The 18,675-nt window shown below is 39.1% G+C and overlaps 1 protein-coding gene across 1 annotated transcript in view; it reads left to right on the forward strand.

Moving 5' to 3' along the window:
- pou2f2a (POU class 2 homeobox 2a) overlaps positions 1-17,422 on the forward strand; it is a 106,025-nt gene extending 88,603 nt beyond the window's left edge. Inside the window, 12 exon segments of the mRNA XM_059350681.1 lie at positions 1,231-1,419; positions 2,763-3,017; positions 3,171-3,285; positions 4,182-4,273; positions 5,696-5,953; positions 7,093-7,234; positions 8,760-8,908; positions 10,058-10,255; positions 10,369-10,417; positions 10,984-11,125; positions 12,679-12,752; positions 17,043-17,422. Of these exon segments, the coding sequence (XP_059206664.1) occupies positions 1,231-1,419; positions 2,763-3,017; positions 3,171-3,285; positions 4,182-4,273; positions 5,696-5,953; positions 7,093-7,234; positions 8,760-8,908; positions 10,058-10,255; positions 10,369-10,417; positions 10,984-11,125; positions 12,679-12,752; positions 17,043-17,422 (2,043 nt within the window).
- The last annotated feature ends 1,253 nt before the right edge of the window (positions 17,423-18,675 follow it).

Consider the following 18,675-nt stretch of genomic DNA (forward strand, 5'->3'; position numbering starts at 1 on the left):
GGCGTGGATGCATATGTGCTGTGTTTGCAGCACTGAATATGCAAAACTTTGTCCCTTCCCACCGTTAACGAGAGGCAGTGCGCCCTGAGAGGGAAAGGCAGAAAGAGGAGAGGATGTGAAGGAGGTGGCAGTGAGTGATAGACGTAGCGATGCAGCACAGTGCAGCCGTGATGGATGGGTAATGACAGGGCTGCAAGCAGGTAACGACAGCTGGAGGTCAGAGGTCAACAGCTTTGGAATGTTTCTGACACCATGAAAACGGCGAGGATTGACTCGACCTTCTGGACAGGTGACCGGCGACCACTCGAACCCGTGAATCAGCAGGAGGCAGCGATAGATGGAAAGAAACAAAAGAGTGCTGATGAAGTCTCAGAGTTATTTCTGTTCATCTGCACAATGTGGTTTGTCTTCTCGAGCGTTTGCATGCTGATGAACCTGTTCCCTGGCTGAGAAAAACTGGTTTAAAACTTTAGCTGTGCAGCTGCTGAAAGTCACTTTCTGTTAAAGTTTTTTCCTCTGTTGAGGTCAGGTTTTAAGTTAATCCGTCGTCATGAAATTCGGTGGCAGTGTGTAGTATAGGCCAGGGGAGAACGTATAAAATTTAGGAACGGATACACAACATATTTTTCAATTGAGAGTTGGGAAATGGAGGACATCTGCTTGTTAAATATTACATTAATCTCTCTGTGTTTTAAGACCTGAGTCCGTATGAGTGAGGAAGCAAAAACGAGAAAGTGAAGGCATAAGAAATTAAGTCTGAAGTGTTGTGTTTGCATGTGCTAAATGGCTGCAAAAAGTATGTGTTGAACTGGCTTTGATCGCTGAAGTGTGTGCACAAGTTGACTGACATTTCCTCACAGCTGTGTGAGTGTCTTCGGTGTTTCTTGTCTGCCTCCTCTTATTTGAAAGAGGAATAATTTTGGGGACGTGCTTGCAGGATTTTAAAGAGGATTTGTGCATCTTATCTGAACTGTAAATACAAAGTATTACACGGTTTAATACTAAGATTTCCGAACTCGGCCATGGGATTAGAAAACCTTTGGGTATACCAGCAAAAGAGAAACAAAAAGTCAGTTTCAGCTGTCAGCTTCAAGGTCTGTACGTGTGTGTGTGTGTGTGTGTGTGTGTGTGTGTGTGTGTGTGTGTGTGTGTGTGTGTGTGTTTGTGTGTGTGTGTTCCTTGGATTAATGCAGCTGCTAAGAGAAAATGTGTCTTTGTGATCTGCTTCAGGGAAAGAGCGAGGAGAGCTCTGAGATGACACACAGCACCGTTCACCCTGCTCCTCCTGCACCTCCCTCCCAACAACAACAACAACAGCAGCAGCAGCAGCAGCAACAACAACAACAACAGCAACAGCAACAGCAACAACAACAACATCACCATACACAGCTGATGCTGGCTGGCAGTCAGCTAGCAGGGGTGAGACAACACACACACAGATTTCAAAGCAGAAAAGTTCCCCTCAGTCCATTATTTCTGTGGGTAAATTATGCTTTTTTTTACAACCGTGATTCCAAATAAGTAGCGACGCTGTGAAATAAAAATTAATTTCATGCATCAATTTCAAAATTAGTATTTTACAAATAAACAAAAGTTTTCCAGTTGGAGCTACAGATATCTTTTCTTCGTGCTGTCTTATTAACTTTAGGTCAAAATGGTTTTGCAGAAAACAAATAATAAAACTATTACTACTACTAAACTAAAACTGCTAATATAATCCAACACAATATATGTACTTCTTTGCTCTGAATGTACTCATTAATCGTTAGCAATATAAGAAAAATGCTATGCTTTATTATTAACATTTTTAGAATCTTAACACGAGAAATAAACAATACTAAAAATGACAATATATAGTTTAGCAAGTATAGCACAACTTTTAAACAAAAGCTGCATAGCACAGTGTTTGTTTGACAGACAGGGTTGATGTTTTTTAAACACTTTCAAATTATAGCTGAGCACTTCAGCACCCTTTACCATAGTTTTTTTTTCTCCTGTGCATCAGTAAGAATAGAAGAAATTACCAAATATTAACCCACTGGCTACAAAATATCCACATCTGTGTCTAAAATCTTACATTTGTGGACATTTTTGTTGCAGCACTTTGGTGTCGCTCTCACCTGTTTAAGTGAACCAAAAAAGGGGAAACTGTTTGACTTCCCTCATTTGCAAGGTTCAACAAGTTAATCTGTTCATTAGTACTCACACAGAGTGAGGTGAAAGCGGGCAAAGTTTACCTTTTAAGTGCTCTATGGATTAAATAAGCTGCTGCACAAATGCTTCTGTATGAACATCCTTTTATTTAGTTGAGTTAGTGTTCAGCTCAGAGTAATGTGGTGACCGCTGTCGTGCACTAATGCACAGGAAACGTATTCAGGTGAGAACTGAACATAACTGCCCTGAAGGACAAGAAAGCACTTGCACAACAAGTGGAAAAAAATGTTCCAGCGTACAGTATTAACATCAGAGAGAAATACCTCAGTTAAATGGGATGGCTTTTCTTGCTTGTCTTGCTCTGGCATGCTTTTACTGTCTGCTAACAGATTCACCTCTGTGACTGGAGCACTGAGTTGACGCTGCTCCTTCTTCTCTCTCCTCACTTCCTTCATGTCTCCACTTAATTCTTCCTCTACATGATTCAACCTTTTCGACTTATCCTTCACCTTTCTTTTCAACCCCTTCTCTGCATCTTTACATCTTCATCTCATTTCTCTCTCTCTCTCGCCGGGTTCCTCCTCTTCCTGCTCCTCCCTCCTCCTCAGCTTGCCGCTCTCCTTCCGGCCCAGCAGCAGCTGCTCCTGCAACAGGCTCAGGCTCAGCTCCTGGCGGCCGCCGTCCAGCAGTCCAACGCGGCCCACGCCGCTCACGCTGCCCACGCCGCCGCGCAGCAACAAGCCAACCAGCAGCAGCAGCAGCAGAACCAATCACAATCCCAGCAGCAGCAGCAAACCAAACAGGAACAAACAGTCCAAGCCCCTCAGCTGGCCCTGTCGCAGCCAATCCAGCTCACAGCCCAGGTAACACTTTACTGAACCACCTTCATGGTTAACACCTGACTAAAACACATGAAGCGAAGCATGTTTATGAGCTGCACTTTCTGCCACTCAGTTGCTTCTCTTTGACCTGTAAGCTGCATTTATTTTACGTGCGTATGTGTGTGTTTGCTGCAGGACATCCAGCAGCTGTTGCAGCTCCAGCAGCTGGTGCTGATGCCGGGTCATCATCTCCAGTCTCCTGCTCAGTTCCTCCTGCCTCAGCCAGCACAGGCACAGCAGCCGCAGCAGGGTGAGGAGCACCACTCCTGAGAAATATGAGAAAATACTCACTTTAAGCTAGTGCCTCACCGGTACTGGAGTTTCGGGCCCGATACTAATAATAGGGAGCTAAAAACCGAGCATAAGTTTGTTGTTGTATATTCCAAACTTTTTTAAACATGTGTTTATTGTTTTTTCACAAAAAAATAAGCAAACATTCATACATTCACAGCAGGTAAACATTCGTACTGTCTGCCCTGTAATGTTGCAGTTCAAATAAAGTTATTTAACCAATCATATTCATACTTACTATACTATACTTCAACTGACAAGAATACATGGATGTTGGCTTAATTCAGGGTTCGTACGGGTGCTTGAAATCCTTGAAAATGCTTGCATTTTAATGTTGAATTTCAAGATTTGAAAAGTGCTTGGATTTTGGATTAAGTGCTTGTAAATGCTTGAAATTCTTACTGTTACTCTTCTCTTGCAATCTGACTATAGATAACCACATTTTCAATGGAAAAAAGTATATAAACTGAATAGCCTATAGCCTATCTGAAATGAAGACCGCTCCGCCTGCGTCTCGCCTGCGTCTTCTTGTTTCTGAGATGTTTCTTGTTGCTCTACCCTGTATCTTCTTACTGAAGGGAGTTTTTCTAATTCCTAGTGGATGTGAGGGCTCCTGAAGTATTTGTGGGGCTTTCCTTCTAGTTTGGGTCGTGTTTAGTTCCACCAGCTGCCAGTTGATGATTTTTGTGAGCTTACTTTTGCTCCTAGCCCCTAGATTCCCATACCAGTATGTTTTATGAGATTAGCAAACTACTTTTAGTTGTTAAAAGTGTAGTATAATTGCTGGTGGTATGGTTAAGTGAAATTACCCCTTTAGTATCGAAGTACTCATCTATATTGCTTTTCTTTTTACAGGTTTGCTCTCGACACCAAATCTGATCCAGCTACCTCAGCAAAGCCCAGGGGGACTCCTGACGTCCCCACCCCGCCTGGGACTCCAAGCACAGGTAGAAAGACGGTTTTTGTATTTGTGTGTGAGAGAGAAAGAGAGAGAGACCTTGGGAAACTATAAAATCTAACTACTTGAGACACGTACCGTAATAAGCTGTCAACCACCTGCAGAATGCAAATCACACTTCTTTGATCCTTCGTTGTGCTTCAGGAGACACTTTAACAAATCGCTGATCTCTGCTGCAACAATCTGTCTGCAGCTTCATACAGAATATATTCTATAGCAGCTTCTTTTCATAATAGATGCAGAATCCCGATGATATATTCACACGGCTCACCTCGTGTCTCAGCCTTTATCGCCTGTAACATAATGCATGAATGCGTCCTCACACATCCGAGGGCAGTTATAGATTTTTCATTAAGCTGTGATGAAGTCATGTCAAACAGGACGGCGGGCGTCCCCTGCTTGTTCGTGTGTTTTATGCACGGAGGCGATGAATGTAAATGAGGCGTGCAGCAGCAGGTATCATGCATGATGTCTGGTCAATTAGTTGAGACTCCCAAAAGCTCACAGGGTCGAATTCCTGCTTTCATATCGACAGGTGTCGTCTTTTTGTCAGCTGACCTAACGGCACGTCGAGGTTAAACACATAGTATTTTTCTCCTGTTTAGAATAAGATATATTTTTTGTGCATGATTTCTGTCGAATCTGTTTAATTTGTCAGTGCACCCGGGGTCAAATTATTGTTTTATATGCATGTTTCCCAGCTGATCACCTCATATGTATTCACTTAGCTTTTTTTTTTTTTCAATTTCTGGAAAGTGAATGTTTTTTAATGCCTTGACAGCTCAGTATAATTTAGCAGAAATAAAAAATACATAAATAAAAAAAATCTATTAATTATAAATAAAAATGAATAATAAGTGCTTTATAATAAAAACAAATAATACAACTAAATAAAACCCATCACAATAAATCTATTTTTTTGCTCTGAATATACTCATAAAATGTTAGCAATATAAGAAAAATGGTATACTTTATTATTATTATTTTTGAATCTTAAACAACCAATAGTAAAAATGACAATATATAGTTTTAAAAGCCCTTTTTTTCCAACAAACTTGTATGTTAACTCATACAAATGTCGAAGGTGATGTTTTAAAGCAGAATTCATATATATTTTGTATTATTTTAACTACATTAAAACATTTAAAATTAAAGTATCTCCAGAAAACTGGATGTTCAAAGAGTTGTATTAGCGGATTGTATCAGAAAAATGTCTTTATTTATTTCTCCATTTCCCTCCTGGTGACATTTTGGGTTGAGTAAAAGCATTAAATGTTTTGATATTTTGACATATATAAGTAATATAAAATCTCTGTGAATTTTTACCATAGTTTAAACACAAATGATACACTTTAATGAACTTAATAATGGATTTAAAATGTGTGATTTACGTCTCATCCTGACATCACAGAGGGAGAAGAGCAGTGATGTTGTCGGTGGAAGCAGCGGTGGCGGCGGCTCTATAGTCGCCACCGGCAGCAGCGGCGTCGGCGTCGTGACGTCTGTCGGAGCCACCTCGGCGTCCAGCAGCGTCATGACCTCCCCGCTGACCTCCGGGAGCCACGGGGGCCACGGGGGTCACATGGGGGACGAGCCCAGCGACCTGGAGGAGCTGGAGCAGTTCGCCCGCACCTTCAAACAACGACGCATCAAGCTGGGCTTCACCCAGGTAAAAGACGGGGAGGAGCGGAAGGCGGAGTGTGTGAATCTGTGTGTGTGTGTTTATGTTTTATGTTTTATTGAAGGATCCCCATTAGCTTATGCCATGGCAGTTCGCTAGTCTTCCTGGGGTCCACATTCTTCACAAGTAATACTCAACAGTCCTACAACAACTTTAACAGTAAAAATACATTCCAAAATACATTAGAAAAGTGCAGCACAAAAGTACATTACAAAATGCAGCACAAATTAAAAAGACAGTTTGCAGAATCAAACCATTAAATTATAGCCATTTGGATTAAATGTTTAGGAATAATTGGTCAAGTGCATTTGATCAGAAAACAAATAAAATACGAAAAAAAAACAATACAGCTTTAACCAGTATAATTGATTGTAATCCTGGACATCATGAATCCAGGCAAACATCGCTTCTATAAAAAGTAGCATCAACCAAAATGAACGAAAAAAAATTCAAATAAACCCAAAAAATTAATATAATAAGCCCAACACCTAACATTAACCACTGACAAAGTACATCTTTGTGTGTGTGTGTGTGTGTGTGTGTGTGTGTGTGTGTTTTGAGAGTTACAATCAGGTTTATGTTAGGGTTAGGGTTGGGCATTTAGTTGTCATGGTGAAGGTTAGGGTAAGGGGCTAGGGAACAAGGTTATTATAGTTAACGAAACGAAACGAAATAACGAAAACTAGAATTGAAAAAACATTTCCGTTAACTGAAATAAAAATAAAAATGAGAGTTTAAAAAAACGTTAACTAACTGAAACTGTATTATGTGGTTACAAAACTAACTAAAATAACTAAATTATAGTGAAAATGACTTTCATTTTCGTCTTTGTCCACTTTTTTCATACATAATGAAGATGGATAATAAAAGGAAATAAAGACAAAATTTACTGTGACCTCTTTTAATCTCCCACCCAACAAATACCCCCATCACAAAAAACTAAAACTAATAAAAACTAAACTATAACTAGCAAACTCACTCTAAAAACTTGAAAACAAAAATTGACAATCCAATTAAAACTAAAACTACTACTAAGTACAAGAGTGTGTGTGTGTGTGTTTGTGTGTGTGTGTGTGTGTGTGTGTGTGTGTGAGTCTCAGCTGACTCTGTTTATCTGTCTTATGCAGGGAGATGTCGGCGTGGCGATGGGCAAACTGTACGGCAACGACTTCAGCCAGACCACCATCTCCCGATTCGAAGCTCTCAACCTGAGCTTCAAGAACATGTGCAAGCTGAAACCGCTGCTGGAGAAGTGGCTGAGCGACGCAGGTAAACGTCCAGAACTTCGAAACCTCTAAAACTCTTTAAACAATTAGCAGTTAGTTAATTTTAATTTTCAGTGCAGTTCCAATTAAAAAAGCTGCTTGCAGCTTTCTCAACAACCACTCATCCAAAACCTTCACACTCTACGCTGCACTTCCTTGGATTCTGAGCAAAAAACCTGCCGTGACATAGTCGAGTATACCTCGTCATTTGTTATAAGCGAGATATTTGGGACCAGGTTATTTCCTGGATCAAAAAAAAGTCAAAGTGACCTTTATTGTCAACCAAACAATGCAACAACTATTTACACAGAGGATTGAAATTGTGTTTCCCCATACTCCAAATGTGCAAGTAAAAATGTAACACACGACATATAATATAGAACAAATAGTTCAAGCAGACAACAACAATGGACACAACATATACACAGACTATGGACCTATAAGTGTATACAGAAAATTCACAGTGTGCCAAAGTGTAGTCAGTTTTTGAGGTATGTTATTGACGTGCTATAATGAGAAGTGCAGAGCAGCATGGAGATGCAATTGTAGACACGTATAATATTGTGCATATAAAGACAATAGTGCATAACATTGGGTTAAATTAAGTTATTTTGACAGTCATTTGGTCTTTGTTTGTGTCATGATCACGGTGGTTTAAGTAGTCTCATGGCCTGGGGTGAAAAAGCTGTTAATGAGTATAAAAGCATGTATTCTAAAAAGTTTCATCACTGATACTGGATTTTTGGTGTTGCAACTACTTGGGTCTCTCATTCTTCAGCTGTCCTCATTTTGCCTTCTGGGGGTGTAACCGTTAATAGTGGTCCCTTCTTAACCCTCTGAAATCTTCGGCTATTATGTCCTCCTGTTAAAAATCTTCACCATGCCATGTTGCCAGTTTTTTCAGCGTTACCTCACCTATATGCCCTGATTATTCATTTTTAACTTTGACTTACTTGATCAAAATGTTGAACCCAAAAGAAACAAAGGAAAACATAAAATCTGATCTTGAAAATGATGTTTCAACACACAGAATTTTAAATATTGCAAATATGAATACAGGTTGCATATCTAACATATAACAGGTAAAATGAGGATAATATCTAGTTCAATATTTTATACTAAATATATTTGACAATATCTCGGGTTTTACTTGGCCAAATATCATCCAAAAAACTCTGGTATGGAGTTTCAAGCCAGAACTTTAGAGGGAAGCTGATGGAGAGGCTCAATGTTGCTTCATTTTTATGTCGTCACGTCATGAAAAAGTAATGTGCCGGTGGTTTCATGGACTCTAGAGGGTTAATAAACAAACACTGTGTACAATGTAATCATTTTAGGTGTCACAGAGTACTCAGAGAAACTTTATGACAGCAATAGTTTTATAAGTCTAAAGTTATAATTGTGATTTTTCTCTCAACATCTGAATTAAGTAAAACAAACTCTCCGTCACACAAACTGTTGTTGTCTTCACTGCGTGTTTTTCTGTACTGTGTGTCTTAATGTTTCTTCTTTATTTCTCTGTGTGACAGAAACCATGGCAGTGGACAGCATGCTGCCCAGCCCGTCTTCTCTCTCCTCCCCCATGCTGGGCATCGAGGGTCTGTCCGGCCGCCGCAGGAAGAAACGCACCAGCATTGAGACCAACGTGCGCGTGATGTTAGAGCGCAACTTCTGCATGGTAGGAGATTCACTTATTTACCATGTTTTTACAGAAAACTGTATCTTTTTTTGCCAAGTTCCCGCACATTTTTGGCAATATTTTAAATGAAACATGTACAGTAAAATGATTTTGATCAAATATCACTATTTTAAGCTTTAAGGTTTTGTTATTTTTCTGAAAACGAAGCAACACATGATTTGTGGAAATTTAAAAATTCAACAATAATTTTTGCTGTTATAGTTTCTGGCTTTAATAAATGGTGTAATTGGTGGTTTTCTGTTAAAGGTATTATGCTCAGAGGGTTCATAATCTGTTCAGTCTCTGCTTTGATTTTATGAAAATAATTAGGAATTAATCTTTTAGAGCAAGAATTCATCAGAAAAATGAAAGTAAAAGTCATGCATATGAAGAAAAACAATACTTTTTTTGACACCAGAACATTGTTAAAGACAAATTGTTGTGATATCCAGGGTTAAACTGCTCCTATCAGTGCTCAGGAATGCAGACTAATTAATTATTAAAACACACATAAAACATGCTCTTAAACTGCTCTTATGCTTAATGATTTAATCTGTACCTGCAGTGTTTTGTGCTTTACAGGGTTCGTATGGGTGTTTGAAATGCTTGAAAATGCTTGAATTTAAATGTGGTATTTTCAAGGTTTAAAAAGTGCTTGGATTTTGCTTGTAAATGCTTGAAATTCTTACTGTATTTCTCTCGCAATCTGACTATATCCATCTATAGACTATAGATAATCACATGTTTAATATAAAGAATAATGAGTAGCCTATCTGAAATGAAGACCGTTCCTCCTAAAAGTGTAATACCATCGCTATTGGTATGGTTAAGTGAAATCTCCCCCTTTTAGTATGTAAGTACTCATCTAAAACATGCAATTTACAACAGGTGTAAGATACTGGAAAAGCTTGAAAATTGACCTTGAAAGTCCTGGAAAAATGCTTGAATTTGACGACTGCTAAAGTGTACGAACCCTGGCTTTAATGTCTACATTTCTTTATTTTATGCCTTTGTATCCTGTCGGGCAATTTGGGTCTACAAAAGTGCTTACAAATAAAAATGTACCATCAGTTGTTTTGCGACAGGCTCACGTTGGGTTCAGTATCTCCTCGTCGGTTTATTTACTCTGTTTGATGTTTTCCTCCTCAGAACCAGAAGCCTACCTCGGAGGAGATCCTGCTCATGGCGGAGCAGCTCAACATGGAGAAAGAGGTGATCCGCGTTTGGTTCTGCAACCGCAGGCAGAAAGAGAAACGCATCAACCCGTCCAGCAGCACCACCCCTCCCCTGCCCAGCCAGACCTCGCCTGTTGTGACACACAAAGCCCCGTGCTACAGCCCGCACATGGTACGCTCCACCCTTCAGCCACTGACTCCTAGTTTCTGTGTAATTTCTGCCTGGTATTTGTTTCACAGATGGATGGAAGTAATTCATGATTTTTTCCTTCCTTCCCTCTCCAGATATCGAGTCAGGGACTGTCCCAGGTCACCACCTGTCTCAGCACAACAGGTGAGCTGTAATTACTGTTTGTGCCCGTGTAGAGTCTCGTCAATGAATTATTAAAGGTTAGAGCCCCGATTGTGTTTTTGGAGCCCTAAGGTCGGTCACGGGAAGATTAAACTGGACGTTATTTGGAAGAAGTTGATGTTTCTGTATTGGCGGAGCCTTTTGCTGGTTTGATGAAACACCGAAAAATCATCACTTTGAAAAAAAAATGATTTCTGCGAGAGGAAGATTGAAATAGAAAACAATGATGTTTTGTGGACAACAACATGGAAGCGCTGGTCCCATCTTGAGTTGTTTACCTCCATGAGTCATGGCTTGTCCTCATGATTTATAGACCGCGGCTGCAGTGTGAGCGATCCCAGGCTTCACTGCTATGACAGATAGCCTGACAGGTAACAAACACAGCTGGAAATTTATTGGCCCGTTGAGCCGGAGCTAATACTGTCCAGTCTCTCTCTAGTCTGTCGCTGGATGGAGTTGAAGAAGAAATCTCGGGATCCTGACTGTTGATGAAGAACTTTTGTCACCCAAAGTGTTTACACATCAATATCTCCTTCTCTTCCCCTCAGCCGCCAGCTCTTCAGCTTCCTGCCCCATGACTCCCGTCAGCTCAGCTGCAGTAGGCTCCACCTCTTCTTCTGTGACTCCGCCTCCTCATAGCACAGCTAGCCCCGCCCCTCCCAGCCTCGGGGCCCACGGGCTCAACACCGGGTGAGTGTAATAAAAAAAATAAATAAACATCTTACATTCAGTTAGTCCATTTTTAATCCAAAAGGGAAACATTTCATCCCTACTAAAGATGAAAAATGTAACATTTCTGCATTAAAATGTCTTAAAAAAACAACTAAATCTACGTTATATAGTTTCAGTTGTTTGCTTGAATTTTTAAAAAAAAAGTTTCTGACAATGTTCGAACCGAGAGAAATCTGTATTTTGTCATAGGTAAAGGTGCGTTTTATTTGCTCACCTGCAAATAGTGTCATATAACCTTTAACCCCCTCTAGATGTTCTAACTTAAGGGGAAACAAAAAATCATACAATGTCACAATGGAACAGAAATACAGCTTTTATTTCTCGCAGGCAGCACTTTTACTGCAGCTGCACGATTTAAAAAAAAAAATCTTATTGTGATTATTTTGAGTGATATTGCAACTGTGGTAAGATTCACAATCTTGAAGGAGTTAACATTTTTTTGCAGAATTATTCTCATTTGAATTGAAAAAATATATTAAAAATAATCGTGGTGTTATTATTATTTTGTATTGGGGGTTTGCTTTGGTGAGAATCTGAACCAAACTGATTTTTTTATACGTTTTCGGTAAGATAAAACCAGGAATTTTACATTTTATGTGAATCCATATTTTGAAGAAGAAAAAAAAAAGATTGATATTATATAAAAAAAATATATATCATCGATATATTATGTTATATATATATATTATCGATAATAAAAATAGTCAGTAGTTGCAGTTAGAGCTGGGCAATAATTATTGAATATGATCAAGCAACCTGATTTAATGTTATTCATGATATTTTTCTGTCTTTCAGTGGAACCAGATAGTAATTTAATCATAGATTGAGATTTTACGTCATCCAAACTGATTAGTACATAATACTTACTCAAATTTCTCAGAAAATCAGATTAAGGCATATATATAATTTCACTTCATTAAATGAGGGTAAAAAAGGTTGTTTTTTCATATAGACTTTTTTTTATTAAATTACTAGAAAGCATATTATGTCATGCTATATATCGTTATCAAGAAATAAAACAACCAAGAGAGAAACGTGTTTTCTTTCAAAATAAAAGACTCTTGGGAAAAGTCCTATACACTCTTCTGTATAAAAGCACACATGTAGCTGCAATACTTTTTTTACAGCTTTGTTATTTAATTTTCTTACATCTATGGGAGTTTTTTTCACACATTTTGAAGCATTTGAGCTGCTTTTGAATGAGTGCATCAACACTCCACAGCCTGTAATAAAAAACAGCAATCTGTGGCATTCAGCTGTTGAAGGTTATGTCAGACGGCCGCCACACCTGTTCCACTGCAATTATGTCTCCACACACAAAGAGACGTATACGTACAAGCCAAGGCATGCAGCTTTGACACAGATAGAAAGTGTCAGGTGCTGCACAAAAATACGAGAAGCTGTCAAAGTGGAAGCCACAACAAAGAGAGTGAAGCATGCAGGTGGCTGATAAGTACACTGGGTTTACATCACTGAAACTGTCTCTCCACGTGTGTGAATTTGCCGTCCAGGAACACAATGATGGGAGTAAGCACAGGGATGAACCAGGCCCTCATTGGCAGCAATCCCCTGGCTACCATGCAAGGTGTGTGTGCATGTGTGTGTGTGTTGGTGCATGCAGACTGTCCCCTCCAGCCCAGCAAGTCTTCATGAGTCTCCATTTCTAAAGACCGCTTCCCATTTCACCCTTCATCCATTCTTTCTGAAATTCATTTCCGTGCAGCCTCGGACGACAGTAGCCAACAGCGAGCCCGCCGCACACTCCTCCTCCTCCTCCTCCTCCTCCTCCTCAGCACAAACTTTTTGAATCGCTCAGTATGGTGAAAGATTCAATTTGATTCTCATACAATAGCCTGCTATTATCACAAAGTGACAAGAGCCCCTTATGGCAAAGCTTAGGAGGCCAAGTCAGCTTACAGTAAACAGTTGAACAGGCACAATCCCCTCCCTCTCAATATCCAGGCCTGTTGGCTAAATAACTAGTTTCCACTCAAAATTCCCCGTTTCTGAAAGAGGCGATCTGCTGCCAAATCAATTAAGCATCACAAATAAGAGCTCAGCTTTGAATCCCTCATGTGATCCATCTCCCTATAGCGCCGATTCAGGCCCTTCTCCTCTTTCTCAGCGTCATTCAGAGCCGACTCCCCCTCCAGGCCATGTGTTGATGAGAAGGATACAGTCTGTTATGGAAACTGCCGCTCTGGCACTGGCGGCTCTGATAGAGTTATAGGCTGAAGGAGAGAAGAAAGAGGAGGCGCGCTGAAAGGAGAGCGGGGGCTAGAAATGAAGTGTTGACGTGGAAAAGGATTTGTGGTTTGAATCCCTCTGGGGCCACACACGCTATGAATGTTTACACCCGTGCTGCTGTAATGGATAAAAGTGTTGACTATTACACTGGAATTCAAAAGTCAGCAGGTGTCACTCTCTGTTCCACAACTGATAGACGGCTTATTCTGCCGCGTCTGCTGCAGAAAAATACAAGAATAGACGGATAGATACCTTTATTTAATCAGGGGTGACCAATGCAATGGTGGCCTACAATACACAATCAGTTAATAACTTAATTAGCGATAAAAGTGCAAGATCACATTCTTATACAGCATAAATTAACATCGGTAATACTCAGGGTTTCTACACCTCATCCAAAGTCCTAATTCAATAGCTTTTCAAGCATTTTCAAGGTGTATTTTCAATATTTTCCAGCACCTTACAGTTATAGTATATTGCATATTTATACACAGTGCATACAGTATTTTCAGTATACAGATTATTGCATTTTTCATCAAATTAAATGAGCTATAAACAACAATAATTATGTTTGACTTGGCATCCCATATAAGCGAAACTTGCAACCACTTTATACAAAAAAAACTTTTAAAACCCTAATAACACCACATTAAATTCAAGTGTTTTCAATATTTTCCAGCACCTTACAGCTGTAGTAAATTGCATATTTAAACACAATGCATACAGTATATTCAGTGTAGAGATTATTGCATTTCTTCATCACATTAAATGTGATTTTATCAAGCTATAAACAACAATAATTATGTTTTCGTAAAAAGCAGACCACCAAAAGAGCATCCCATACAAGCGAAACTTTCAACCAAATACTTTTCAAACCCTGAAAGCACCCCATTAATTCAAGTATTATCAAGATTTTCCAGCATCCGTAGGAGCCCTGAATACCTGCTTTTAAAAAATAAATTTGGTCAAGAAAGGTAGAAAGCACCTTAAAATACTGCACTCAGCCACGGTGCTCGAGTGAATCCACTTCAACACAATCAGCCATTTCAATTTCCAATATAGAAAAGTGGAACGGCTGCATCCACATGTAGCTTTTTGCTTCTTTTGTTTTAGAGTTTTAAGTGGCCGATCAGACATATGGGCTTTTCTTTCTCTAGCCGAGCCTTGCAAACTCTTGGCAATAGTTGTTAGTTAGTTGCTGACTGTAAACAAAACACTTTGTGTTGCAAGCCGCAGTAAAAACCCCGATCAAGACGCATATTACAAATGCACTGTATACATGGGTTATTCTCATTGCAATGAAAAAGAACGACGCCTTGAAATATGTCTTATAATATCTAAATTAAACCTCTTCATATCACTAATTGACTATCAATGAACAATGCAACACATACTGTTGATTTCATTTACTTATTTTGTTTCTGGCGAGACTTGGTTCATGTGCAGAGAATCAGCAGAATGAAACAAAAGTTTATCTTCACACTCCAACAAGCATCAGACTCATTTCATCACTTGCATGTGTAGTAAATCTCCATCTTCATGCTTTGCTGACTATCATTTGTCTTGTTGCATTATAGCTTTGAGTATTCATCACGAAAAAAGACATATTTGTATAAGGCTCAGTTCACCCCATAACAAAAAGGATATTTTCTTAACTGTCATGATAGTAAAAATGCAGATAGTTTTGGTTTTATCTGCAGGTTTTGAGACTTCTGTGTCAATACAGTGACATTTAATATAATTCAATATCAATATTTTCAGTATGAATTCATTAACAGTAATAGTGCCACCATTAATAACATTAACATTTACTAATTGACAGCAGATTTGAAAATAAGCCCCTTTGTACTGTTTGAATTGTTTTAATATTAATTTGAAAATACTTTGGTTATGATTTAAGTGAACTGGTCCTTTAATAATTAACATCTGTCTGTAAATCATTTGTGTTCTATAGTTTGTATCAGACATTGTATGGAAACTTTTTCCCGGTTTGTTTATAGTTGTCAAGTTTTATAAAAGTTGACTCACGCTGCAGTCTTCCCTCATCATCTTTATCTCAAATATTATTCTGTTAAAGTCCGTCCACACCAAGAACTTTATTACACTTTTTTTATCACAACCCTGTCTCCAAAAAAGGATGAACTGTTCATAAAAACAGAATGGGCTTAGTCTTTTTGACATATTTTCAGTTGGAAACTTTCCAAAGTTAAGTTCAAAAGTTAGATAATGTATAATACTAGTAATAATAATAATAATAATAAAGTTTATTTATTTGTAAAGCACTTTTCATAAAGAAATCTCAAAGTGCTACAGAAACCAGAAACAAAATAAACAAAAGACTAAGAGAAAAATCAGACACGTTAAAATCAGCAGTAGATAAAAAGACACAGGTAATAAAGTACATTAAAGAAAACAGCTAAAGGAGGAGATTAAGGTGCAGAGACAACAATAAAAACATCTAGGGACAACAAACTATTGTTTTTTTGTATAGAGCTATGCATTCTGAAGACCATATTTACATTTCACACAGCATTCTTTGGTATCAGCGTTTTTTATTATACAGAGTTTAAACGTGACGCCCTGTGATCTCAGATGGATTTTGATTGGCTGTCACTGTTTCTATCACTGTAGTCGTTATAGTCACGGTGTTGACTCCACCGTCCACTTAACCCTCCTTTTATGTTGCGGGTCAAATTGACTGATTTCAAAGTTTTAAAATCTAAATATTATTTCACATATTTTCACATATTTTGTGAATTGTAAAATCAAATTAGAAAAAAATCACTGTCATGTAAAAAGTTTGTATTTTATATGTAGGTCTTTCTAATATACAATAAAAAAAAGTTTCAAAGTGCATTTTTTTAAAATGAAAAACAAGTGAATCATCCTCATTGAACCATGATCTTTGAGAGTTAAAGAACACCATTGCACTAAATATTTATTGAGATGGTTAATAATTGATGAAATAATGAAATATAAGCAATGTTTATTGGGATTTTTTTAGTTTGTGACACTTTTTCATAATTAAACATCTTTGTGGATCAAATTAACCCACAAAGATTATTGTTGTTCCTGAGAAACGAACATAACAGAAGGGTTAAATTGAAACTCATTTTAATACAGCATTTTCAGTATACAGATTATTGCATTTCTTCATCACATTAAATGAGCTATAGACAATAATAATTATGTTTGACTTGGCATCCTGTATAAGCAAAACTTTCAAGCACTTTACCTTAACCTGAAAACACCATATCAAATTAACCCACAAAGACTATTGCTGTTCCTGAGAAACGAACTCATTTTAAACAATATATCTTTACAGTTATTGTTCTTGGTGTGGACCCTACTTTACTGATGTGTCTGATGTGTTCACTGACTTCTCTTTACTTCCTGTCTTTCTCTATTTTCTACATATTTCTTCTTCACTGCCCCGGCATCATTGCTCTTGTTTCACTCTTTTTACCTCCATCTTTTTCTCTCATCGTTTGTCTCATCATTTTGTCCTTTCTTTGTCTTTTTTGATCTCTCTTGGGGGTTTTGATTCTTCTCTTCCTCCTCCTCCTGTCTTCTTTTTCTCAACCTGTCTTTTCTCTTTTCTCCATCGTCCACACTCTTCCTCTCTCAGCTCTGGCGGCCAGCGGCGGTCAGCTGTCCATGTCCGGCCTCGAGGGGAGCCCACACGCTCACATGCTTCTGGGCGGACCCGGGGGTCCCGCTGTACCTCCTTCCCTCCGCCCCTCCCTCTTCCTCAACCGCCCCACCCTGCTCCCCATGGTGACCTGCTCAATGGCGACCACCTCCACGCCCACCCTGGGATTGGTCAGCAGTGGCGTGGGGAGCGGCCCAAGGCTCTCCTTCTCCCAGTCTCCGCCCCCTGGCGCCGGCGACCTCATGAGCCCGACCTCGTGCCACGAGGAGTCCGCATCTCCTTGTTCAAGTCCCGCCTCTTTCTGTTCCTTCAGCGAAGCATCGCCGCCACCCCTGGGAGGGGCCATGGCCGAGTGATCCCTGACTGACAGCCAAAGTATCCTATCAGAGGACGAGGAGGAGGAGGAAGAGGAAGAGTTAAAGGAGCTTTAAAAATCTAAATTTACAACCTCGCCTTTCAACCAAAGCCATCTCTCTGTCTGATCCATCTCTGATTTCGTCTCTCTCTTTCTCTGTCTCCCCGCTGAAGTCTTCTGAAGCCAAAAATATACACAGATGGATGACGGGAGGAAGCAAAGAGAGAGGGAGGATGGAGAGGATAGAGAGAACTGCAGAATGGAGGGGGGAAATTTGAAACCAAATAATGATCTACAGCTGGAGAGGTGGCATTGAGGAGTGTTTTTGCTCGGCATCGGGAAACGAACAGCATGCTTTTTATCGGCTGGAGAAAAAAAATAAACTCGCTGAGGGCAGGGATGAGAAGCGAAAACTGTGTGTGAGAAATGGGAGGCATAGAGAAAAGACTTGTTTAACAAGCTTGGAAGGTCATGTGTGGTTGCAACCAAGTTAAAAAAAAAAAGAGGAAAAAAACAAGATGCTAGAAGAAAAACACACACTTACAAAGATGAAAACCAAAATCTCCAAATACCAAAAACTGAAAACCAAAAATGACAAAAAAACAACAAACGGAGAGAAAAGCTTTAGTTCAAAAAGACTTTCTGATCTGTCCAGGATCAGTTCAGTGCTCCATTCATGACAAACATCTCCCATTTCACTCAGGATTTCTGTTAGTCTCATTTTCAGTTGAACAAAACATCTATTTTTCTATTATTCTTTTGTGTTCATTGCTCTACCAAATACGTACATTTAATGTTTTACAGCTGATCCCACATGCAGGATATCTACCTACCTCTCTCTTTACAGCTTTACGGTGATGAACACACCTTACATTAGAGCAGACAGTGTTTGTTTTCACCAGCCTAGCGTGGCAGACGGGTGGAGTTTACTAATATAACTACTGTAGCATCAGGTGTGATGCCAATCCATACACACTCGAGTACAAAAATAACTTACTGTGAATGCCCAAGCTTCTCAGTAAATTCTTCTGGCGCACAAAAACTGGAAAATCTCTTCTTTTTATTTAGTTCTGCAATGACTTTTTGGATTATTTGTATTGTTTTTAAAGAGCATCTCCATCACCATCATCATTCTCACTTTTATTTTTAATGTTCAGACACACTCAGCAGTTCTTTTACTTCCTACAAAGAGGATCCCACAGGCAGATGTGGACCGTCTTGGGATTATATTCAGCATTGTTTGGCTTCTTTTAT

The sequence above is a fragment of the Centropristis striata genome, chromosome 14 (genome assembly GCF_030273125.1).
Source record: "Centropristis striata isolate RG_2023a ecotype Rhode Island chromosome 14, C.striata_1.0, whole genome shotgun sequence".
Taxonomy (NCBI): Eukaryota; Metazoa; Chordata; class Actinopteri; order Perciformes; family Serranidae; genus Centropristis; species Centropristis striata.